Source organism: Scyliorhinus torazame, chromosome 10 (assembly GCF_047496885.1).
Source record: "Scyliorhinus torazame isolate Kashiwa2021f chromosome 10, sScyTor2.1, whole genome shotgun sequence".
Lineage (NCBI taxonomy): Eukaryota > Metazoa > Chordata > Chondrichthyes > Carcharhiniformes > Scyliorhinidae > Scyliorhinus > Scyliorhinus torazame.
Genome location: NC_092716.1, coordinates 251,602,195 through 251,627,517, shown reverse-complemented (window position 1 = coordinate 251,627,517; position 25,323 = coordinate 251,602,195). Strand labels below are relative to the sequence as shown.

At 47.0% G+C, this 25,323-nt stretch overlaps 1 protein-coding gene across 7 annotated transcripts in view; it reads left to right on the top strand.

The window, feature by feature from the left end:
* LOC140384715 (leucine zipper protein 2-like) overlaps positions 1–25,323 on the top strand; it is a 440,867-nt gene that overhangs the window by 279,126 nt on the left and 136,418 nt on the right. For 5 of the 7 annotated variants that reach the window (XM_072466669.1, XM_072466665.1, XM_072466667.1 and 2 more), the window contains exon 8: positions 12,906–13,103. The exons of the other annotated variants lie outside the window; for them this stretch is intronic. In XM_072466669.1, the coding sequence (XP_072322770.1) occupies positions 12,906–13,103 (198 nt within the window). The remainder of the gene's footprint in view (positions 1–12,905; positions 13,104–25,323) is intronic. 7 annotated transcript variants of the gene reach the window in all.

The following is a 25,323-nucleotide window of genomic DNA, read 5'->3' as shown; positions in this document are numbered from 1 at the left end:
ACCCCCCCCCACACACACACCCCATCATCCTCTCCACTGTCTGAGGAGGAGGATTCCTTTGTTTAAGAAGGGTGGCAAGGATAATCCAGGGAACCCCGTCAGTGGTAGGGAAATTACTGGAGAATTCTTCGAGACAGGATCTACTCCCATTTGGAAGCAAATGGACGTATTAGCGAGAGGCAGCACGGTTTTGTGAAGGGGAGGTTGTGTCTCACTAACTTGATAGAGTTTTTCGAAGAGGTCACAAAGATGATTGATGCAGGTAGGGCAGTGGATGTTGTCTATATGGACTTCAGTAAGGCCTTTGACAAGATCCCTCATGGCAGACTGGTACAAAAGGTGAAGTCACACAGGATCAGGGGTGAGCTGGCAAGATGGATATAGAACTGGCTAGGTCATAGAAGGCAGAGAGTAGCAATGGAAGGGTGCTTTTCTGATTGGAAGGCTGTTATTAGTGGTGTTCTGCAGGGATCAGTGCCGGGACCTTTGCTGTTCGTAGTATATATAAATGATTTGGAGGAAAATGTAACTGGTCTGATGAAATGAAATGAAATGAAAATCTCTTATTGTCACAAGTTGACTTCAAATGAAGTTACTGTGAAAAGCCCCTAGTCGCCACATTCCGGCGCCTGTTCGGGGAGGCTGTTACTGGAATTGAACCGTGCTGCTGGCCTGCCTGGGTCTGCTTTCAAAGCCAGCGATTTAGCCCTGTGCTAAATTAGTAAGTTTGCAGACGACACAAATGTTGGTGGAATTGCGGATAGCGATGAGGACTGTCAGAGGATACAGCAGGATTTAGATCATTTAGAGACTTGGGCGGAGAGATGGCAGATGGAGTTTAATCCAGACAAATGTGAGGTAATGCATTTTGGAAGTCTAATGCAGGTATGAATATACAGTGAATACAAAGAAAATTACAGCACAGGAACAGGCCCTTCGGCCCTCCCAGCCAGCGCCGATCCAGATCCAGATCCTTTATCTGAACCTGTCTTCTATTTTCCAAGGATCTACTTCCCTCTGTTCCCTGCCCATTCATATATCTGTCTAGATGCATCTTAAATGATGCTATCGTGCCCGCCTCTACCACCTCCGCTGGCAAGGCGTTCCAGGCAGACACCACCCTCTGCGTAAAAAGCTTTCCACGCACATCTCCCTTAAACCTTCCCCCTCTCACCTTGAAATCGTGACCCCTTGTAATTGACAGCCCCACTCTTGGAAAAAGCTTGTTGCTATCCGCCCTGTCCATACCTCTCATAATTTTGTAGACCTCAATCAGGTCCCCCCTCAACCTCCGTCATTCCAATGAAAACAATCCTAACCTACTCAACCTTTCTTCATAGCTAGCACCCTCCATACCAGGCAACATCCTGGTGAACCTCCTCTGCACCCTCCCTAAAGCACCCACGTCCTTCTGGTAATGTGGCGACCAGAACTGCATGCAGTATTCCAAATGTGGCCTAACCAAAGTCCTATACAACTGTAACATGACCTGCCGGCTCTTGTACACAATACCCTGTCTGATGAAGGCAATCCTGCTGTATGCCTTCTTGACCACTCTATCGACCTGCAATGCCACCTTCAGGGTACAATGGACCTGAACTCCCAGACCTCTGTACAACAATTTTCCCCAGGACTCTTCGATTGACCGTATAGTCCACTCTTGAATTGGATCTTCCAAAATGCATCACCTCACATTTGCCTGGATTGAACTATATCTGCCATTTCTCTGCCCAACTCTCCAATCAATCTATATTTTGTTGTATTCTCTGACAGTTCTCCTCGCTATCTGCAACTCCACCAATCTTAGTATCATCTGCAAACTTGCTAATCAGACCACCTACACCTTCGTCCAGATCATTTATGTATATCACAAACAACAGTGGTCCGAGCACGGATCCCTGTGGAACACCACTAGTCACCTTTCTCCATTTTGAAACACTCTCTTCCACCACTACTCTCTGTCTCCTGCTGCCCAGCCAGTTCTTTATCCATCTAGCTAGTACACCCTGAACCCCATACGACTTCACTTTTTCCATCAACCTGCCATGGGAAACTTTATCAAACGCCTTACTGAAGTCCATGTATATGACATCTACAGCCCTTCCCTCATCAATTAACTTTGTCACTTCCTCAAAGAATTCTATTATGTTGGTAAGACATGACCTTCCCTGCACAAAACCATGCTGCCTATCACTGATAAGTCTATTTTCATCCAAATGCGAATAGATCCTATCCCTCAGTATCTTCTTCAACAGTTTGCCTCCCATTGACGTCAAGCTCACAAGTCTATAATTCCCTGGATTATCCCTGCTACCCTTCTTAAACAAAGGGACAACATTAGCAATTCTCCAATCCTCCGGGACCTTACCTGTGCTCAAGGATGCTGCAAAGATATCTGTTAAGGCCCCAGCTATTTCATCCCTCGCTTCCCTCAGTAACCTGGGATAGATCCCATCTGGACCTGGGGACTTGTCCACCTTAATGCCTTTTAGAATACCCAAAACGTCCCCCTTCCTTATGCCGACTTGACCTAAAGTATTTAAACATCCATCCCTAGCCTCAACATCCGTCATGTCCCTCTCCTTGGTGAATACTGATACAAAGTACTCATTAAGAATCTCACCCATTTCCTCTGACTCCACGCATAAATTCCCTCTTTTGTCTTTGAATGTGCCAATCCTTTCTCTAGTTACCCTCTTGCTCCTTATATATGAATAAAAGGCTTTGGGAATGTCCTTAACCCTGTTAGCCAAAGATATTTCATGACCCCTTTTAGCATTCTTTATTGCACGATTGAGATTTGTCCTACTTTCCTGATATTCCTCCAAAGCTTCATCAGTTTTAAGTCGCCTAGATCTTATGTATGCTTCCTTTTTCATCTTATCTAGTCTCACAATTCCACCCGTCATCCATGGTTCCCTAATCTTGCCATTTCTATCCCTCATTTTCACAGGGACATGTCTGTCCTGCACTCTAATCAACCTTTCCTTAAAAGACTCCCACATTTCAAATGTGGATTTACCCTTAAACAGCTGCTCCCAAACCACATTCCCTAGCTCCTGCCGAATTGTGTTATACTTGGCCTTTCCCCAATTTAGCACTCTTCCTTTAGGACCACTCTCGTCTTTTTCCATGAGTATTCTAAAACTTACGGAATTGTGATCGCTATTCCCAAAGTAATCACTGGCTGAAACTTCAACCCCTGGCCGGGATCATTCCCCAATACCAGGTCCAGTATGGCCCCTTCCCGAGTTGGACTATTTACATACTGCTCTAAAAAACTCTCCTGGATGCTCCTTACAAATTCTGCTCCATCTACGCCTCCAACACTACATGAGTCCCATTCAATGTTGGCGAAGTTAAAATCTCCCATCATGACCACCCTATTGCTCCTACATTTTTCTATAATCTGTCTACATATTTGTACCTCTACTTCACGCTTGCTTTTGGGAAGCCTGTAATAAAGTCCCAACATTGTTACTGCACCCTTCCTATTTCTTAGCTCTACCCATATTGCTCGAATCCTCCATCGTGCCCTCCTTAATCACAGCTGTGATATCATCTCTGACCAGTAATGCAACTCCTCCACCCCTTTTACCTCCCTCTCTATCCCTCCTGAAGCATCTATACCCTGGGATATTTAGTTGCCAGTGTTGCCCTTCCCTCAACCAAGTCTCAGTAATACCAATAACATCATATTCCCAGGTACTAATCCAAGCCCTAAATTCATCTGCCTTACCTGCTACACTTCTCGCATTGAAACAAATGCACCTCAGACAACCTGTCCCTTTGCATTCGCCATCTCTTCCTTGTCTACTCTTCCCATTAATCACATTGAGTTTATTATCTAGTACCTTACTGGCTTTAGTTGCTGCCTCTTTACTGACCTCTAACTTCCTATTCTGGTTCCCATCCCCTTGCCACATTAGTTTAAAACTCCCCAAGTGTTAGCAAAAGCACCCCCGAGGACATTGGTTCCAGTCCTACCCAGGTGTAGACCATCCGATTTGTAATGGTCCCACCGCCCCCAGAACCGGTTCCAATGTCCCAGAAATCTGAACCCCTCCCTCCTGCACCATCTCTCAAGCCACGTATTCATTCTGACTATTCTTGAATTTCTACTCTGTCTCGTGGCACAGGTCGCAATCCTGAGGTTACTACCTTTGAGGTCCTACTTTTTAACTTATCTCCTAACTCCCTAAATTCTGATTGTAGGACCTCATCCCATTTTTTACCTGTATCGTTGGTGCCTATATGTACCACGACAACTGGCTGTTCACCCTTCCCCTTTTGTCCTGCAGCCGATCTGAGACATCCCTGACCCGTGCACCCGGGAGGCAACATACCATTCGGGAGTCTCATTTTCGACCACAGAAACACCTGTCTACTCCCCTTATGATTGAATCCCCTATGCCTATAGCCCTGCCAGTCTTTTTCCTGCCCTTCTGTGCAGCAGAGACAGCCACGGTGCCATGAGCCTGGCTGCTACTGCCTTCACCTGGTGACTCATCTCTCCCAACAGTATCGGTATACCTGTTTTGGAGGGAGATGACCGCAGGGGACACCTGCATTGCCTTCCTGCTCTTTCTCTGCCTTTTGGTCACCCATTCCCTGTCTCCCTTACCAATCCTAATCTGCAGTGTGACCAACTCACTGTACGTGCTATCCACAACCTCCTCAGCATCGCGGATGCTCCAAAGTGAGTCCATCCGCAGCTCCAGAGCCATCATGCTGTCTAACAGGAGCTGCAGCTGGACACACTTCCTGCACATGAAGGTGTCCCTGAACTCCCACATTTAGCAAGAGGAGCATAACAAGGGTCTGGGATCTCCTGCCATTTTTACACTCCCAACAGTAAGTTTAAAAAAAAAAAAATGTACTCCCCTTCTCAGCACCACTCACTCAGCAACCACTGCGCCCCGCACGATAACACCTAAGGGAAAAGAAAAACTACTTACCAGTCACAGCCAATCACTTACCTGCAGGCTGTGACGTCACGGTTCAACTTCTTTCTACTTCTACCTGCTCTCGAGTCTCCCCCTTGATCTTTACTCAGCTGGGATCCTTACAGTGATTGTCTTTCTTTTCTTTGGTTAGAGGAGGAGGTAGGGAGGGAAACACTGAGGAAGTGTTTCGGGTTTAACTGTCACTTGACAACAGGTCCTCCACAAACCACCTTTGGATGCAGTGATCGCAATGCACGGATGCAAATTTTCCCTGCAACACCCAATCAGCACCTCCGCTCTACTGCCCTCTGCTGGATGGCAGTAGAATGGTAGAACCCTCAAGAGTATTGACAGTCAGAGAGATCTAGGTGTACAGGTCCACAGGTCACTGAAAGGGGCAACACAGGTGGAGATGGTAGTCAAGAAGGCATACGGCATGCTTGCCTTCATTGGCCGGAGCATTGAGTATAAGAATTGGCAAGTCATGTTGCAGCTGTATAGAACCTTAGTTAGGCCACACTTGGAGTATAGTGTTCAATTCTGGTCGCCTCACTACCAGAAAGACGTGGAGGCTTTAGAGAGGGTGTAGAAAAGATTTACCAGAATGTTGCCTGGTATGGAAGGCATTAGCTATGAGGAGAGGTTGAATAAACTTGGTTTGTTCTCACTGGAACGACGAAGCTTGAGGGGTGACCTGATAGAGGTCTACAAAATTATGAGGGGCATAGACAGAGTGGATAGTCAGAGGCTTTTTCCCTGGGTAGAGGGGTCAATGACTAGGGGGCATAGGTTTAAGCTGCTAGGGACAAGGTTTAGAGGAGATGTGCGAGGCACGTTTTTACACAGAGGGTAGTGGGTGCCTGGAACTCGCTGTCGGAGGAGGCGGTGGAAGCAGGGACAATAGTGACATTTAAGGGGCATCTTGACAAATACATGAATAGGATGGGAAAAGAGGGATATGGACCCCGGAAGTGTAGAAGATTTTAGTTTAGACGGGCAGCATGGTTGGCACAGGCTTGGAGGGCCGAAGGGCCTGTTCCTGTGCTGTACGTTTCTTTGTTCTTTGTCTGTCATCCCAACCCAGGGGGAAATGGATATTTCTACGAGGGAGGTCTTGTGATGCAGTCGCTCCCTCTGAGACAGAAGCTCTGGGTTCTCCTCCCATTTTAAGACATGATTGTGTGTCCATAACAGACCCAACCAGGTTAATTATCACCTTACAAACCCTTCCGATGCACTTGGCGACAGACGACAGAGCGGCTGAATTTCATGGTTGGCCAAACTGCAGAAAGCAGTGGCAGGACACCGCAGTACTTTGCCGAGTGCAGCCTTGGTAATCTGCGGTCACCAACACCCTCTTCGGGTACCTAAAGGAGGAGGAGGATTCTACAAAAGAAGGGTTCTCTGTCATGGGGATAGCATGTAGAAGAGCTGCAAGCAGTCATGATATATCTCCATTGATGTTCCCACTATTAACAAATCTGTGAAAAGAGGGAGTGTGCGATCATTTTCACATCGCTCCCTCCAAAGGTATGAAAATTATTTGGGAGCAGCTTGCTTAAAATTCACAGCCATTAAAATTTGCTGACAGTGCCAACCCATGTGCAATTGGCAACCACATTGACAACTGCCAAGGGGAGCTGGTGAAAGTAATTGACAGTAACACCTACTTAATTATGTCGCTTATTTAATGTACATGCTGCGTATATGGTAATGGAGGACATTATTTAGAAAAACTGCAACATGTGGGTCCAACCGATTACTGGCTCCTTCCTTGTTGTTTAGGAGCGTCAGTTCCCTTAATCTGAACACAAAGCCGGCATCGATGTTGCACGTCTGACTTTCTGGAAACTGGACACTGCCCAAATAGTGGCCCATGTGGCACTGCCAATGGAGGCACGGTGGTGTCTCACCAACAGAGATTACTGCCAGTCGGAGAAAGAGAATGTAACAGAGGCTTTCAAATTCTAATCATTTGTCAGGGGCCAAAAGACACAAATGGAAAGAGCAGATGTCCATATTATGATGCAAAATTTTGGCTTTACAGGCCGAACAATTCTGCTCAATTACATAAATTAGTTGTTAGGTCAGTGGTGGGACGCTCCGAGAAACTGCATGTTCATGTGGGTAAGATTTTGCAGTCGGAGTAAAGCACAGCCAAATGTGAGGGTTTTTAAAATAGTTATGTATATTTAATCCCTCGGCATATATGCAATGATTTAAGCACAGATATCAATGTGTAACAATTTATAAGTCCATCTGCAGAAAGAGGAATGATGATCTACCCATGCAAGAATATAATTATTTGTTTAGACTCCATGTTTAATCCTTAAGAAAACGACTGCATAAGGCTCGCTCCAGAAGTTTGGCTTAATTTACTTGGAGTGCTGTCTACTGGTCTAGATCCCAGCAGATTCCATTCATGTTCATCACCAGCAAGAAAGAATCAATTCAGCTCCAGTTGGAGCTCTTCAAGCTCCAGATGTTTGTTAATTTTGCAGGTTTGCCATTTATCGATCGATTCGAAGTTGCTCACTGGATAGTGAAAGGTAGTGCGGCGTGAAACGCAAATCTTCCAGAGTTTTCTTCACCAAGTCATCTTCGAGTACCAGATGGCCATCAGCTTCACGGGAATCTTCATTTTAAATCACCTTGCATGGAGTAATAATAATAACCTCTTATTGTCACAAGTAGGCTTCAATAGGAATTTAGGAGGCATTTTAACATCCATAACACCTTCCGAGGTTTGCAAACTGCATACAAATTTTACAACAGTCCCTGAAATATATCAAAATAGCTGAATTAGTGTAGAAGAAGCGTCTCTATAAAGTAGAGTAGTTGCAGCACAGAATCAAGGCATGCTGGCTCTCACATCTATCTAACCTTACGTCCTACCCGTTCCCCATATCTCTGCAGATGTTTTCCCTTTGTGTCTGTCTCTATATGTATTTGTTATGTACATGTAAAAGTCATGCCTATCTTAGGCAACATATCCCAGGTACTCACCAGAAAGAGATCTATGTATGGCAGAAGAGGGCACTTTGACTGCTTTAGTAAAAGACCACTGTGTATCTTTGGCAAGGAAGAGGATGCTTCTGGACTCAGGGAAAGAGGAGGTACTTGAGGTACTGTAGGGCTAAAAATTGATGAAGAAGAGGTTATGGAAAGGTTGGCTGAATTTGCAAACTGATAAGTCATCAGGATCAAATGGGATGCATCTGAGGATGGTGAAGGAAGTAAAGAGGGAACGTCACTGACCGTAATCTTGATCCACATGTTCTCAATCACAGATAAAGCCTTTTCATGCCTGTTCCCTGAACCTCCCACAAGTCACAATGCTATATTCCTATTTTTTTGTTGTTATTTATCTTTAGGATATGAGCACAAGAGGTGAGGCAGGGATTTGAAGGGCCAGAAGCCTCACTGCTCAGAGAATTGGCCGAATGGTCAGCATCTCACAGTGAAACCTCTGCTGGCAAAATCATTTTCTGTTCTACAAAACACTTTGCAACTGCTTACCTTGAACGCAATGTGCATCAGATTGCTTTGGGGTTGGTGACGTTTGATTGGAAAATCACCACCTGACCATGCACATTAATGAGCTCCACAAGGGCTGTTAATTGGACGCAAGTGGGTTGCCGGATCCTGCTATACCTTTGAATTTTGTGTCATGTACCAGAGAAGTTGAGATCCAGCCGGCAATTCAATTTATTGTGCGTGCCCGTACCCCTGCTTACCCACTCCTGCAATTGAAAATTAAACACATAGGATCTAGCCCAGACTTGTGAATTACTGGTCCAATATGATAACCCCTACACTACTGTACCATTTTACCAGTCCTTCTGTGTTCAGTCCTATAAAGGTCCCTCCTAAATAATAATAATAATCACTTATTATCACAAGTAGGCTTCAATGAAGTTACTGTGAAAAGCCCCTAGTCGCCACATTCCGGCACCTGTTTGGGGAGGCTGGTACGGGAATTGAACCCGCGCTGCTGGCATTGTTCTGCATTACAAGCCAGCTGTTTAGCCCACTGTGCTAAACCAGCTCCTCCTGCAACTCACTTAAAACTTCACTACCTAGTGTTTGGGCAATACTGTAAAACTATCCATCCGCTCGATCATTCTCTTGCTTCTATTTTTAATGTCCTTGTTTCTGACAAGACCTATACAATTTCACCCATTGGGCAATGCTTCTGCTATTGCTCCATGTTGAAGGGGTGCAGTCGCAAGCACATCAGTCTCAATGACCTATCGCAGTCCATTGTTGGCACTTGCATCTCTGAGAGGGTTCCAATTTCATGTCCCACTGCAAAACCTTCGGCTCGCATATCAGTGCGGTGCTGAGGATGTACTGCACTGCCTTCACTTTCAGGTGATCATGAAACTGGGGCCTTGCCTACCCCTCTCAGGTGGACATAGAAGATCACATGACACTATTTCACAGAAAATTCAGGGGAGTTATCCCTGGTGACCTGACCAATATTTAGTCCTCAATTAACATCACAAAATCAGATTAACTGGTCTTTATCATATTGCTGTCTTTGGAAACTTTCTGTTATAAATTGGCTGCCGTGTTTCCTGTACTACAACGGCGAACACACTTCAAAAATTACTTAATTGGTTATAAAGCGTTTGGGACATCCAGTGGTCGTGGAAAGGGCAATATAAATGCAAGTCAGTCTTGTTTAATAAGGTCTGACGAGATCACATCTAATGCTATTGGGCCACATCACCTTTAATGAGAGGATTGTGTCCCTCTGCACCCCTGTAATGTGTCTTGCTGGAGGCAGTTCAGGCCCAATGTTCAGACTGCAATCTTGTGGGCTGTGTCAACATGTCTGTTTGACACCCTGCAGCTCACCTGGATGTGACTGTGGTCGCTTCTCAGGCCAAACTGGAGGCTGCCGAGCGTGCTCTATGGGTTAGTTGCCCAATCATCAAAATCTAGCCAAATGTATCTTTCATATGAACATCGTTGTTAAAGGAACCGTCACCTGTTCAGCATCAGAAAGAACTTATGAACAAAAGATGATTATTAATGATATGAATGCAGAACCTGAGAAATTCAATGCCCATGGCATTTGCAAAATCAGAGTGTCAGGTTTGAATTGGTCCATTATACCATTCCGTAGAATTAATGAGGACCAACTATTATAGTTGTAGGTAGCTTGTACAGTGGAGAAAAGCATAGAGTGAGCTACTTGTAACTTAATCAAACTCATCACTTTAAACTAAACAAATGTAATGAGGATGTTTCCGCAAAGTGTTACGTTAAGAACCACTTTGTATTTGGAGATTTGTTACACCAAACTTTGTAATTCCCTTTCAGTTGATGTTGTCACCTTCACACTGTTACCACAAGACTCGTGTTTTTTATTTCTCATGTTTGCTATAAAAGATCTCAGACATCAATAATTGCTGTGATCACACTCCGGCTTAAGGATTCGAAAGTATCTTTACTTTATCAACACACAGAGAACAGAAGTGGAACAATGCATCTTTTTTTGTTAAATCTCCCCAGAAATTAAGCTCCTGGTATTCAATGCATGCTTTCACACAGGAGCAGACAACATCCAAGCTCCCAGCATAGAGGTTATCATTCCAGCTTAAAATAGCAACAGCTTCAAAATCTATACTTGCGTCTTAAAATTCAATTAATTCATCTTCAGCCGTCCTCAGGTTTTTAGTCTATTAGCAAGACAACTGGCCTTCGAGTAATCATAATGACAAACAATATACATATCCAAAGGAATTCCCTGGGCAGAAATTCAAGGACATCCTGAATGTTAATATTAGCCAGGGAGCTGGGGGGCCATCTACTGTGGAATGGTTTTGTGTGTTGCTTTCCACCATTAATCTATGGGTTCCCTATACCGAATTCTAATTCCTTTCCCATTTTTGATATCAAGAGCAATGAAAGGTTTTGTTGGTGAAGCTGGGGTGCAATGCGTAGGTAGTGGGTGGGGGGGGGGGGGGGGGGGGTGCATTCTGCCACAGACTCCACATTCTCTGACCTTAACCATCAGTTTATTATGGGGCACCTGATCAAATGTCCAGAAAATCCAGACATATCTGCGGCATTACCATTGTCTCCTCTCTCCGTTACCTCCTCAAAAATTCAGAAAGTTTGGTCAAGCAACGTTTTTCTTTTTAAAATCCACGCTGACTATTTGTTATTTTGTATCTATATTCCTTGATGTTCTTCTATTTTTTTCCTTTATTATTTCTCCTATCGCTGATGTTAAGGTGATTGGTCTATACTTCCTTGGACATATTCTGTCCCCCTTCTCAAACACAAAAAATTACATTAGCCAATCTCCAGTCCTCTGGCTCTACATCATTTTCTAATGAATTATTAAATATGAGTAATCATGGGCGAGATTCTACAGTCGGCGATCGGCTGGAGAATCCCCGTTTCCGATTAAATCGGGAAAGGTGCCGCGCTGCCCGCTCCAACGCGGCGCGCTCTAGGAGTATGCCGCACGCCATATTGACGGACTCAGGACATTGCCTGAGGCCCACCAGCCAATGCTCCGCCTGCGACCGGCCGAGTTTCCGACAGCGTGGGTCTCTCATAGTTTTACCTGTCGGGAACTCGGCATGGCGGTCAGTCCAGCGCCGCCACAGTCGGGGAGGGCCGATCCGCGGGCGGGGGGGGGGGGCTTTGGTGGGGGCTGGGGGCACTGTTGGGGAGGGGGCGGCACGCGAGCCCGCCAAAGTGGGGCACTATTTTGCAGGCCGGATCTGCGCGGGGCCGACGCCACGTTGCACTGCGCGGCCGCTGCAGGCCGCCGCGGTGCGCATGCACGGCTACGGACCCCGGAAATTCTCCGGGCCGTATCGGCAGCTAGAGCCGGGTGTTCTACACTGCCTTCCTGCTAGCCCCCAGCAAAACGGAGGACCGGTGGCCGTCTTGCTCTGAATGTTCCATCGAAAACCGCCACCGTTTTCGTGCCGACGTCAGGACATAGCTTGAGAATCGGAGAACCAGCCCAATGCCTCTGTTCGATTCTTTTAAAATACACTAACCCCTCAAATCAGGGCTTTTATACTCTTGGATTTTTTTTAGTTCCTTCAAATTTTAAATGCACTGATCGCAATATTTATCTAATTACATATTGCAATTGCACAGGAAGAGACCATTTCTGGTCTTGAATCAACACAGGTTGTTGCAGTAGAATGGGGAATGCTCGGCTCCTTGTCTGGCTCACATTATGGGTGGAACATTCCAAAACTTTGGGAAAGTGTCACTTTTGGCGTGAAAACCAGTGCGAATCCCGGCAGCCCCGGCAGCGCGATCCGGACAGCAACTGTTCGGCACTTAGATTTTTTTAAATTCTCACGTGAAAAAGGCCACGCTTGTGCTGCGAAGCATCTGATTCACCCACCCCGGGGTCATCTGAGCACTTTAATCAATGGGTCACTGCATTTAAATGGTTCCACAGAACATGCTCTCATTCAAGTCAGGAGGATGGCAGTGAGGAAGCCAGCTCCGCGCTTCACGGAGGGGCCACCAACCAGAATGTTGGATGCCGTGGAGGAGTGAAGCTGAAAAATCTATCCTCAGGTTGGCAGGAGACTCTCCAGCAAGGTCACGGACCCTGCCTGGGAGATGGCCGCACCACTTCCGAGTGCCCGCCCAGTACCCTCCACAAGAGTTTGGGGATGTATTGCAACAAAAAGATGGACGCCCGACTCCGTCCTGGCACGCTAAGTGGTCCCTGTATCCTCTCTGCACACCACCTTCCCGTCACCTCTCGGAGTGCCACCTGAATCCCACATGCTGCCCCCGAGCAGGACCCCAGAACCTGACATCCCACAAACGTCCTCACACCCTTGGGACTCCTCTCCTCACAATTCATCCCTGCTCACGCGCTGTGCCCACACATGCTAGGTTTCATCGACGTCTGACCCGCCAGGCAGCCGGCTAACATCACCCCCATTTGTGTTTTTGCAGTATAATCTTCCTCACAACTGCCATGAGCGAACAAAGTCGGGCGGTGAGATGCAAGGGTTGAAGATCCTGACTCCATTTGAGGAGAGAGCCCTGGAGCCCACAGGGGAGGAGAAGGAGAGGGCCTGTGCTGTGAGCAAGGTGGGCCTGCGAGGGAAAAGTGAGAAGACTCTGCACATTTATCCAGATGACCAAACTCAAGTGAGTTCCGTGTATCCAGAAGACCAAAAGATATGGCAGCAGAATGAGGCCATTCTGCCCGTCGAGTCTGCTCTGTCGTTCAATCATGGCTGATCTGTTTCTCATCCCCATTCTTCTGCCTTCTCGCCATAATTCCCGACCCCCCTATCAATCAAAAACTCACTCATCTCTGTCTAAAAGGCACCCAGTGATTTGGCCAAGCCATTGTCCTGGCCATGCACTAAAAACATGTCCCTTCCCTTGTAGGTACATCACCCGATCAGCCTGGACTGTCCAACAGCAGTGTCCCACTGCTAACTTTCAACGCAACCTCTGAGGTGATGTCGGAGGAGACCACAGAAGTATTACAACTATCACTCGCACACCACCAGTGCAGAGACACACACCTCGGTGGGCAAATGTGGCAGGCAGGATTCTGGAGCACTATCTGGCGAGCACCACGCTGATCCTTTTGGCCATCACGCGGAGGCAGGAACGTCCCAGGGATCAGACAGTGGGATGTCTGCTGGAAACTAGGACAACTGTGCCCAGTCAGGTGCCATTTCTCTGGATACATTTGTCCCTCAGCTGCTTGAAATGGAAAGGCAGAGCCGGGAACACCAGGAGGGGGTGTCAGCCACACTCCTGCGACTGCAAGGCCGCATACACGAGTCCCAAAGCTTTCTGTTGCTGGAGATGATGCCGGAGAAGTGTGGCACCCAGGCCAACTCTGCAAGGGCGGCACCCACTGCAGAAATCCTGAGGCTCGAAGTCAGATCTAAGGCAGGACATGTCCGAAGCATGGCTCAGTCCCCGAGGACCATGACTGACGGCTTAAACTGCTTGGCGCAGACACTGGTGGCATCCACGAGTGCCTGCACCAGAGGAAGATGGGACTTTGGCTGTCAGTCCAGCTGCCCCTCCACCCCATGGAGTGGGCATGGAAGACTAAGGAATTGTCGAGGAACAGTATCGGCATGGGGAACATTAAGCACAAGTAGTTGGGAAACATTGTCACTTGTCACATTTTGAAATGTCACTGAATTAAACGTGAATGTTGCTCACCACTTTAACGCCCCAGAACCTTAAACTGACCTCCGAGTGACAAGACCCTTCTCTCCACTGGAACAGTTACTCTCACCGGACCGCAGTGCCCACCAGGCAGTTAGGCCCCCTCATTATGAATGTTTCATTCACAGTGATAGGACTCAGGCATGATTCAGCGAACCCGCAGCCCGAGCCCCTAATCCTTTAGAGCAAAAGGACAGAGGAATGTAGCACCGATCCTCACTCAGGCATGAGCTAGGGAGTCAGCGTGCTGGCAGCTGACAGACAGGAGTCAGACCATTCCTCACTGCGAATTGGCATCAGCCTCCTGCATTGACTGGGCAGCAGGCACTCAAGGACTCCCACCCCAGCCCCAGCACCCTGATGATTGAGACCTCGGCTACCTTCATACCCTGGTCGCAGAGGGAAAGCGGGCTCAAGCTTTGGGCCAGTGAGCTAGTTGTCATCCATAACATGGGAGGCGATTAGCCCTCCTGCCCATGTGCACCCTCGCCCCCACTTGGCCTCCACCCTCAGCCTCGACGGCAGGCTCTTGCTCGGCGTTCTCATGCACGTCCTCCTCTTCCGAAGCCACGTACATGCCTCCAGGTCATTATCAGGAAGCTGGTCACCCTGTTGCAGAGTCAGTTTGTGGAGGGCACAACAGACCACGACCATGCAGGTGACCCTCTGGGGCTGGATTGAAAGGCCCCACTGCACCTATCAGTGGAACCGCATCTTTGACAGACTGATGCACCGCTCAATAACAGATCGGGTCGCGCGGTCAGCCTCATTGTATCCACACCAATCTGTGGTTGGCACACCAGCATCACCATTCACGACCTGTGCCATCCCTGTGGCCTCTGATATCCCTTGAAGAGTACAGGGATCAGGGACTGCCCTCAGATGAAGCTTTCATGCACCCTCCCTGGAAGATGGGCACACACATGCATGACATGCATCTGGTGGTCGCACACCAGCTGGATATTTGGGGAGTGGAACCCCTTCCGGGTTTATGAAGGGAACGCTCTAGCGCCGTGAGGCATGGCATGAAATGGGTACAGACTGTTCCCCCGTACACCTGTGGCAGCCCAAGCCCCACAGTCTTCTCATCCTGCCGGGCCTAGTTGTGGTGAAAGTGGATGTAATCATCAGCTATTGTGTTCAGTGCACGGATGCCTGAGAGATTCACACGTGGGCCCTGGTGGTGCCATGGAAGGACCCAGCAGTGAAGAGCATCATGGCTGTCATGCCCTTGAGGGAGCGGGTGTCCTCCGCTGCCATGCGGCGGCAAGCCCGCAAGAACATGACATACATTCCGCACCATCTGCTTCGATAGCCGGAGTCTTCATCAGCAGGTGGTATTGGACAGCGCAACAAAGGATGTGTACGTTTGGTGGACCCCGGGATGTCTTCGGCGCCTTTGTGTTCCCTGCATGGCTGGTGCAGCCTCCGGCCCCTCATCCTACCCTGCATCGACCTGGTCTTGCTCTGGAGGGTCTCACCTCAGAGTCGCCGCACATTCCTGCCGAAGTCTGTGCTCTACAAGCTGTGATGAATAAAGTTTCCAGTTTCACTAGCTCCAGCCCAATTTCGATTGGAATCCTGTGAGGGATGAGAGAAAGAGAGAGAGAAAATAGAAGCAGGAGGAGGCCATTCGGCCCTTCGAGCCTGCTCCGCCATTCTTTATGATCATCAAGGGCAATACCCTGATCCCACCTTCCCCCCATATCCCTTGATCCCTTTAGTCCCAAGAGCTATATCTAATTCCTTCTTAAAATTACACAAGGGTTTTTGCCTCAACTATTTTCTGCGGCAGTGAATTTCATGGGTCCGCCACCCTCTGGTTGAAGAAATTTTGCCTCACCTCAGTACTAAATGGTTATCCCTTATCCTCAAACTATGACTCCTAGTTCTGGACTCCCCCACCATCAAGAACATTCTTCCCGAATCTACCCTGTCTAATCCAGTTCCCATTTTACAAGTATCCATGAAATCCCCTCTCACTCTTTTAAGCACCAAATCTTGCCAGCTGCGTTTGCTGGGATGAAAAAGCTGGTGATATAGTCGACAGCAGAATCGAAATAAAGAATCCAAAGAATATAAATTAGCCTAATCCGCCACCGATGGTTTCATTGTTATTGGAAGGTCGATCGGGGGGGGAAAGCCCCAACTTGCATATAATTAGTACATTCCGTGGCATTTAAGTGCTGAAAGAAAATATCAAATGCAATGTGTGGAGCTCCATAAATACATTTTATTCCAACACTGCAGTTCCCTGTGCACCAATTTGATTTTTCAGTCATAAATTAAAATAATTAATTAGTTCTCTTGACCCTCATCTCGAAATAATTACAGTCACCACCAGATTTTGCGAGCCAAGTCATGCTAATAACATTTGCCCACGATATGCATTCGACAGGAAGCCCACGGGAATCTGTGACAGTGACAGCAGGGAAAACCCGAGAGAGGATTGGATTGGATTTGTTTATTGTCACGTGTACCGAGGTGCAGCGAAAAGTATTTTTCTGCGAGCAGCTCAACAGATCATTAAGTACATGGGGAAAAAAAGGGAATAAAAGAAAATACATAATAGGGCAACACAAGGTAAAAGATTAGAACGAGTATAAGTTAAGTAAAAAGTGGATCTGTTGGGGAGAGCTCGTGGTGAGTCGCCTCGCTCCGGCGCCATCTTCGCCAATGGTTGAATTACTCCTCAGGCTTCAGATTATTCAGCGGAACCACTTTAAAGAATAAAAATGATATTTCACGGCTTTAAATACGAAATAAAATTAATCACCAACTTCAAAGACTGCCACCAGCTGCCCTCGAGTTCCCCAGACTGATCTCGGTACGCCTGATCTGCTTTCACTGCGTTTCGGAGCGTCTTTCAGAAAATAACGTTCAGTCAAGGAGATGATTCAAATGCATTAAAGCAGTGTTACAGGGCGAGGGATAGTGGACGGGCCTTCGGAAGGTCACCCGGAGCAGTTGCTTGAACTTTCCCAGAAGCGCTGACGCTGCTGAATGCAGTTTAGCCACCAATTCTGTAATTGATGTCTGCGGGAATAGTAAACGGTCAGACAACTTGGCCGATGGAGGGGCTGCCAATGAGAAGCCAGGACAGGATCAGTGGTGGGGACAATAGTGAGTCGTCTCCAAGCCCAACTTGGAAATTAATTCATAAAGTCACCCAACGGCAGCTCACGAAGGATTGATCATTCCAGACAGGGTGGCACAGTGGTTAGCACTGCTGCCTCACAGCGCCAGGGTCCCAGGTTCAATTCCAACCTTGGACCATTGCCTGAGGGGAGTTTGCACTTTCTCTCCGTATCTACATGGGTTTTCTCCGGGTGCTCCGGTTTCCTCACACAGTCCAAAGATCTGCAGATTAGATGTATTGGCCATGATAAATTGCCCCTTAGTGGCCAAAGGTGTGTAGGTTAGGTGGGGTTAAGGGGGGTGGTGGAAGTGGGCCTGGGTAGGGTGCTCTTTCAGAGGGTCAGTGCAGACTCGATGGGCCAAATGGCCTCCTTCTGCACTGTAGGAATTCTAAACCAATGCAATTGATTATGCCATGGCCCATGCTGTTACATCAAGAGAACATAACTTCAAATCCTACCAATGCAGCTTGAGAGTTTGAATTATATCCGAAAGAAGGGATATATAGGGTGCAGAATTCATTTGCATAGCGGTGCTTCTGGAGATGCTGAAATGGCCTGTCTGAAAATCTTTGTCACAGGAGGCATCACACGACATTTCTCATGTGGTGTAACCCAACTGACGCATGGAGACAAAGTTGCTGAACCTGCGCCGTTACAACATCGTTGATGTCAATGATCTGACGGAACGCCGGACACCAAAATTGGCCAACAAACGTCCAGGCGATGCCTTCCTGAGACAAGAAGCATTGTGAAGCAGGGTGTCCTGGGCCTATGTAAAGGGCACACAGGCAAAATTGGTGAAAGCGCTGAGCTGAGTTGCTACAGGAAAGGAGAAAATCACATTGGGTGAAATTCTCCGATCATCAGGATTCACTTTTCCTGCTGGCAGCGCACCCCTGCCCATGGGTTTCCCGACGGAGTGGGGTGGTTTCAATGAGCAATCACATTGACAAGTGGCAGGAAGATCGAATCCCGTCCCCAGTGAACGGCACGCTGCCGAGATACACGCGGTTGGGGGCCGGAGAATCTTGCCTCTGCTACTTGCGCAGGAGATACAGAGGAAGAGGTAGAACGTGCAATCACTGTGAGGAGAGTGGAGAACGTGCACTCTCCTTGGAAGGGTGCACCCCAAAGGGATTTCTGGGAGAATCAATTGTACATTGGGATGAACTGTGCCTCAGGAAGGTTCGCTTTACGTAGGAGTTGTGCTAACTCTTTCGGGACAAATTGGAGCCTCAAAGCAGGGCGTGAATGATCCTATTGTTGGTGAAGATCACTGACGTGCTTTCCTTCTACACAGCCAGCTCTGGGCAGGAGCAGATGGCATCAGTACCATTTGCCGCACATTGCAGGAGCACCAGGTAGGTGAAAGAGGCACTTTAAAAAAGGATAGAGGTCGTTCTCCTCTTCTCCTTGAGGAGGGAAGGTCAGGATGAGAGGGGATGCAGCTTTTCCAGGACGGTTTGCTCCCCAGCGCTGCAGGCTGCCATTGACTGCAGTTGCTTATCAGCTCCTGCTCCTCCTCCTCAGCATTTCCGTAAACATCGTGGGTGCTCTGCCATTTTCAACAGCAGTCTAATCTATAAAAATTGCACACATTCTCCCGATCCTGACTTTTAAATTAATTTACTGGGTTGCTTTGAAGTCCTTTTTATTTGAAAGAAAAAATGAAATACTGTGCCTCTGGATAGAGAAATATGTTTAATTAAATGATGTTCCTTCCAGAAGCCCTTTAAATCCGTAGGTAAATAATGCCAGCATGCAGAAAAAGCAAGACAGCTCCAACCGTCCACCTTGAATTAATTGTCTGGGCCACATGTATATACCGTATGAAAATGTAAAATGAAGTAAAAATTACTAATTACATTTTTAATTAAAACCTCACAGAAGTAGGCAATTTAGTCTGCAAATTTTAAATTAAAATGCAGATGTAAAATTTGATCAAAATTCAATTTCACGCTTTCTCATAGATGCTTGCCTTCACAATGATACATTTTTTGTTACAAATCCTATTCTTATAAAGCAGCATATCCTACAACTCACCACACGCAATCTCAGCTGAGTGTCAGAAATATAATGCCTCATAATCATTAGGGTAAGGTCCAATCAAAAGTTTCCGTAATCTGTCACGAGTTACGGCAAGATAATCATGTTGTGAATTTATGTAAAAGGATTCCTCCTTTCGCTCCACTTTCCCCACCCCCGCCTGAAGGTTCTGGGCTACCGTTTCGGCAGCCCATATTTCCCACTCGAATTAGTTTGTGAGCCCAGGTCAGGCAAGGGAGATCTCAGACTGAGCCTTCACCCAACCCTCGTGTGTGATCGTCCCTTTAAGGGAAACACAGCAGAGTAAGGGTCACCTGGCCTGGATTGGGACTAATTGGGGAATCACCCCGGTGGGGGGAGTGCTCTACGGCAGGAGGCAATCCAGAGCTAGCTGCAGACATGCTGCCGCTTCGTCGATCCCTGTACATAAATCCTTTGTTGCACACTCACATTCGGCCAGAATTCGCCACTCGCTGCGATTCACTTTTCCCTTCAGCAACCCACCCCTGCTCACAGATTTCCCAGCAGAGTGGTGTGGTTACAACGAGAAATTCCATTGACAAGCGGTGGCAAGATAGAATCCCGCTACCAGCGAACGGCCAGGCCCGAGAAACACGCGGCTGGCGGAGTGGAGAATCCCCCACAAAGTCTCTGAAAGAGCATCATTACACCTCACTTGATGGGCGCCATGTAACTAAATAGGAGGAAAGTCCCACAGCGAGCGTGTTTAGCTGCGTGTTTGCCTGCCCTCGCAGCGCTGAGAAACGTAAGGCTATAAAACATGACTCGCGTTTGATGAGGGGCCTCAATGGGGAACGGCGGCCAAGGCCGCACATAACCCCGTAATGTAGCGCCGCTCGCCGAAACTCCTCAGTGTAGTGAGGGATCAGGACACCATTTTTAAATGGCGTACTGATCTCCGAGGCCCCCAAAGTGACCCACAACCCCCCCCAGCCCCAACGCACTATGGGAGAGTCCACTGCCCCCTCCTCACTCCTCAAACACCCACACAGAGCACCCCCAGTCTGATCACACCCAGGAAAAAAATGGCAGCTTTTCACATTGGCAGTGCACACCAGGATGACAGTCCCAGAGTGCCCAGGTAGCACCAGAAGTGCCAGGGTACCACCCTTCCAAAAGGGCATGCACTTGGGGACCTCCGATCCCCCGGGTGACCCTCACGAATGCCGTTTTATCTGGTCTCTGTTTGTGCAGACCAGTACTGAACTGTGCTCACCCCAGGTCTCCAAGGCTAGGGAGATTGATCCCACGCCTCGGATAACTTGGGAATCTGCACATTAACGTGAGACTAGGTCTCTCTTTAATATGCAGATTTGCTAAAAAGTGATCCGGCCCACAATGGGCGGAATTTACATCAAAATGTCTAGCAAGATCGTGTTAGGCATCGCGAGACATTGCGAGCTGGGTAGATTCCAGGAGCCGGGTCCCCCAGCTCTTATCAGCCACGGCCAGCTGCCTTTCTGGAGCAGCTTGGGCTATTAAATCGCACCCGATATCTCCGATTCCAATTCTCTTCCTGCACCCAGTACAGATCACTAGTCTGTCATCAGGGGGCATATAGCTTGAGGGGCGTGCCACACCACATTAAGCATGGCTGAGCAGGAGTCGGGCCCACTCTCACTGCCAGTCAAACACTGCCGTGTTTGAAGGATTTGCAACTTGACACACTCAGCCTGTTGCACCGTGCTATGAACACACCTTCCTTGGCCATAAAGTCCTGGCGTGGGACTTGAACCAGGAGCTTCTGGTGCTGAGGCAGTGACACCCCCCTCTGTGCAACAAGACCTCCCACTTGATATCTGTGATGTACATAATCCTGGATAGCTGTACAGAGGAGTACTTTTTTGTTGAGACTAATTTCACCCCCCCCCCCCCCCCCCACCCCCAACATGGGTGTGCTAACGGCAATAATCATGCTCCAGTGGCATGGGGCATGGACATGGAGCCTGGTCTAGTCAACATAGACTAAGGATTAATCTTGATACTTTTGGTCTGTTTGCCGCAATAACATTTACGCTGTATATTTGGCTGAAGGAGCTTCATAAATGCCCTGATCGAAAACTCAATTCTTCACAATAATTTAATTATTTTATTGAGCTTGACACAGGCAAGACCTGCAGTGACTGCATATATGTCTCAGACAGACTTTTGTCCTCATTAAGTTGAAAAATCCCAGTGCTGGGGGAATGTAATTCCTTTGCAGTCTGCGCTCGTTATCCGTCCCAAGACCGGTATATGTCATATAGATGCAGTGGAATAAAGGACGTAGTAAAAGGTCCAACCAACATCATTTTATTTTACAACTATAGACCTCAAAAGAATCAACCTTTCACACTTTGCAAAAAAATTGACAGTTACCCCACCTAATCGACTAACCAAAATTCTATTAAACAAACACCACAGTTGGGCGAAGGAGGAGGCATCAACTCTGGCATTACATTCATGATTCCTGGCCCCTGATCCTTGCCAACTGAGGTATAATTAATGGCATGTAAAAACAGTTTTGCATCATGGATTATTGCTGACTAACTGGGTTGAGAATGGTGAAATCTCTTCCAGTCAGTAGAAAGGCTTTCATGTAATCAGCTGGATTCAAGCATCAGAGACTCAAGGCATGTTTGCTAACCGATTGTGCTTGTTGTGCTCTGTTGTCGTGTCTAGCAATGATTCGACAGAGCCGCTGGTGACTAAGTCAGAACAATGTTTTATACGATACAAATCTTATACAGACTAAGTTATTACAGCGTTTCTCTTGACTCTCCTGGAGATTGACTTGTGTGCGACTGTCCTTGTGTGCACCTTACAACCTTCTGAGGCTGGCCAGATGTCACCTGTCTGATATTGTGCACCACCTGCTGGTGGGAGGTCACACTGCTGAGTACAAGTAACGTTATCCGCAGGCATATCACCACAGTGCTCCTCAGCCTTCCATCACTTTATGTTCGCATTGTTTCAAAGGGATTACATTTTTTATGCATGGGACTCTAATTTAGTTGTCGTGCCAAAAAATAAACATTTTACACAAGGATGCTTCAACATCTTATTAAAAAAGCCAAATTGAACTCATTTATTTCTGAATTTATTCATTAATGTAGAAGATGCATCATTAACAAAATGTGAGTAAATTTCTGGCTTAACAGCCCATTTTAGGGATAATTAGCAAGTTTTCTCAATTGGTTAATTTTAATTAACGTGATTACAAAAAACAAAATCACATTTACTTTATTTTCATAATTTCTCAATTGTTATAACTTTTGGTCAACAATATTAAAGGTGAAGGTTATATGGATTACATGGTGCAGGGGTGGGAGAGTGCTGGCGGATGAGGCGAGGTTGGGTAGGGAGATTGGGAGAAAGAAGACATTGATGGACAGCCTTTGAATTGGGTAGATGGGGGAGTGGTGATAATGTCACGGGACCAGAGGCCCACCTTAATGCTCAACTGGTAGAATTTCAATTCCATTCACATATTTTGAAGGTAAAGCAAGTCTTAGTAATGGTGACCATGAAACTATCATTGTGGGTTCATTGATGTCCTTTTAGGGAAGGGTATCTGCCGGCCTCACCCAGTCTGGTCCCCGTGTGACTCCAGACCAACAGCAGTGTGGTTGACTCTTTCCTGTCTGCTGAAATGTTCAGTTTAAGAGCAATTAGGGTTAGGCATCGAATGCTGGTTTTGCTAGCAACACCCTACCCATGAAAGAATAAATGGAAAGACCAGCTAGTCCTTTTCTGCTTGTTAATTTTGTATAGATCTATGTTAGTTTACAATATTTTACGACCATAGAATGTAGGAGCAGACGTAGTCCCTCAGTGTTTTGAATATCTTTAAAAATCTTTCCTTAACATTCGCTGCTCTCAAAGAATCCCAGCTTCTCCCATAAGACCATTGGACCATATGAAGCAGGAGCTGAAGTAGGCCATTCAGCCCATCGAGACTGCTCCACCGTTCAATGATATCATGGCTGCTCCGATATAATCCTCAACTCCATTTTCCCACCTTATCCCCATAACCCTTGATTCCCTCACTGATTAAAATCTCTCAGCCTTGAACATAACGGCCCAGCCTCTACAGCTCTCTGCGGTAAAGGCTTCCACAGATTGACTATCCTCTGAGAGTTTACATAATGATATTTAATTCAAGAAGTATATTCACAGTCTGAAGGCTGAACCGCAGTGTGACTTACATTGAAACGTTCATGTTGAGTACCTGTTGGTGTATATTTGTTACTGTCCACTCGAGGAGTCTGAGTTGCTGAGGTAACATAAACCTTTACACGCATGTTGTAGTTTGGAGCTGTGGATAGTGATGGTAGAGGTTCCCACTTTCATTGCCTCACACGACGGATCTGAAATCCCTCCCGCTTTTACCGACTGTGTGTGTTGGAAGGATTTGTAGGTCGATGCTCAACCCTGTTGGGTCACATTATAAACACATCTTCCTTGGCCATCAAGTCCTGGGGTGGGACACAAATCTTGGCTCCAAGGCAGGGATATGACCCATTGAACCACAAGACCGCTGTGTGTAAACTCGACCAGTGATGGGCAGCCAAGACTAGTGAGTGGGCCGCATGAGTGGCCCTCTTTCATCTGAATGGGCTGCAAGACTGAGATCGGGCTTGTTCTTAAACAATGACCCCCATGAACAAGATTCAATACATTTGATGCACGCTGAATATTTCAGAATGATTTATAGAAAATGCTTTATCATTTACATATCAATAGAACTGTCATCAACTTCAAATGATTAAAAACAAAACATATTTACACTTTGGACGCAGAGGGAGTGCACGGCTCTCACAGTCAATGTTTTGAGCAATCAGCACGCACCTCACTTCACTCACCCTCGCTTTACGCGGGTATCACTGAAGTCATAGCAAGAGGAATAAAACTGCGCAGAGGGAAATCAGCGGAATGTGGCGACCCTGCGCGTGGGCAATGTTCCACTGAATGTCTCATGGGCCCCACTCAGAACCCAGATGGGCTGCATTACTGAACTAAGTAATCAGGATGAAGAAATGTAACGATTGTGCAGTTACAAAGACAGACAAACACATTAGCAGGTAATAAGTGGTGGAAACCTTTGTATACTTCTATTACATAGCGATAAATGGATTCTTGGCTGGCTTTCAATGTCCTACCCTCTGTAAACTTGATGTTATTCAGAACTCTACTGCTTTTATTCTCACTTGCATCAAATAAGTGCTCCGGTTTCCTCCCAGAAGTCCCGAAAGACGTGCTGTTAGGTGAATTGGACATTCTGAACTCTCCCTCTGTGTACCCGAACAGGTGCCGGAATGTGGCGACTAGGGGCCTATCACAGTAACTTCATTGCAGTATTAATGTAAGCCTACTTGTGACAATAAAGTGTATTATTAGTAGTAGTAGTGACCAAATCCCTCCAAAACCTCGGCCCTCTCTATCTCAGGAAATACTTATAACCCCTAACGATGGGGGTATTTTCCCACCCAGGTTTCAATGGTCCAGGTTTTGCAGACAGTGACAAAGTGACAATATTTGTGGCCTACCCCAAAGAAAATTCCATAAAGACCCAATGATCAGTCGGGTGGCTTTCCCTTTTCCTGACATTAGTTTCAATCCAACAGCAAGTCAAGGTGATCTTCAGGAGTCCATCAGTAATGATATAATCAAGCATGGAAGTAGCCAGTAACTGTTATGTATTCTCACAGACAGCAAACCAGGAATTATACAATCATAGAATCCCTACAGTGCAGAGGAGGCCATTTGGTCCATCGGGTCTGCATCAACGCTCGAAAACAGCACTCTACCTAAGTTCACTCCCTCGACCTATCCCAAAAGCCTCTTAATCTAACTTACACATCTTTGGACACTAAGGGGCAAATTATCATGGCCAATCCACCAGTCTTAGGCCTGTGGGAAGATACCGGAGCACTCAGAGGAAACACGGGAAGAACATGCAAACTCCACACGGACAGTCACCC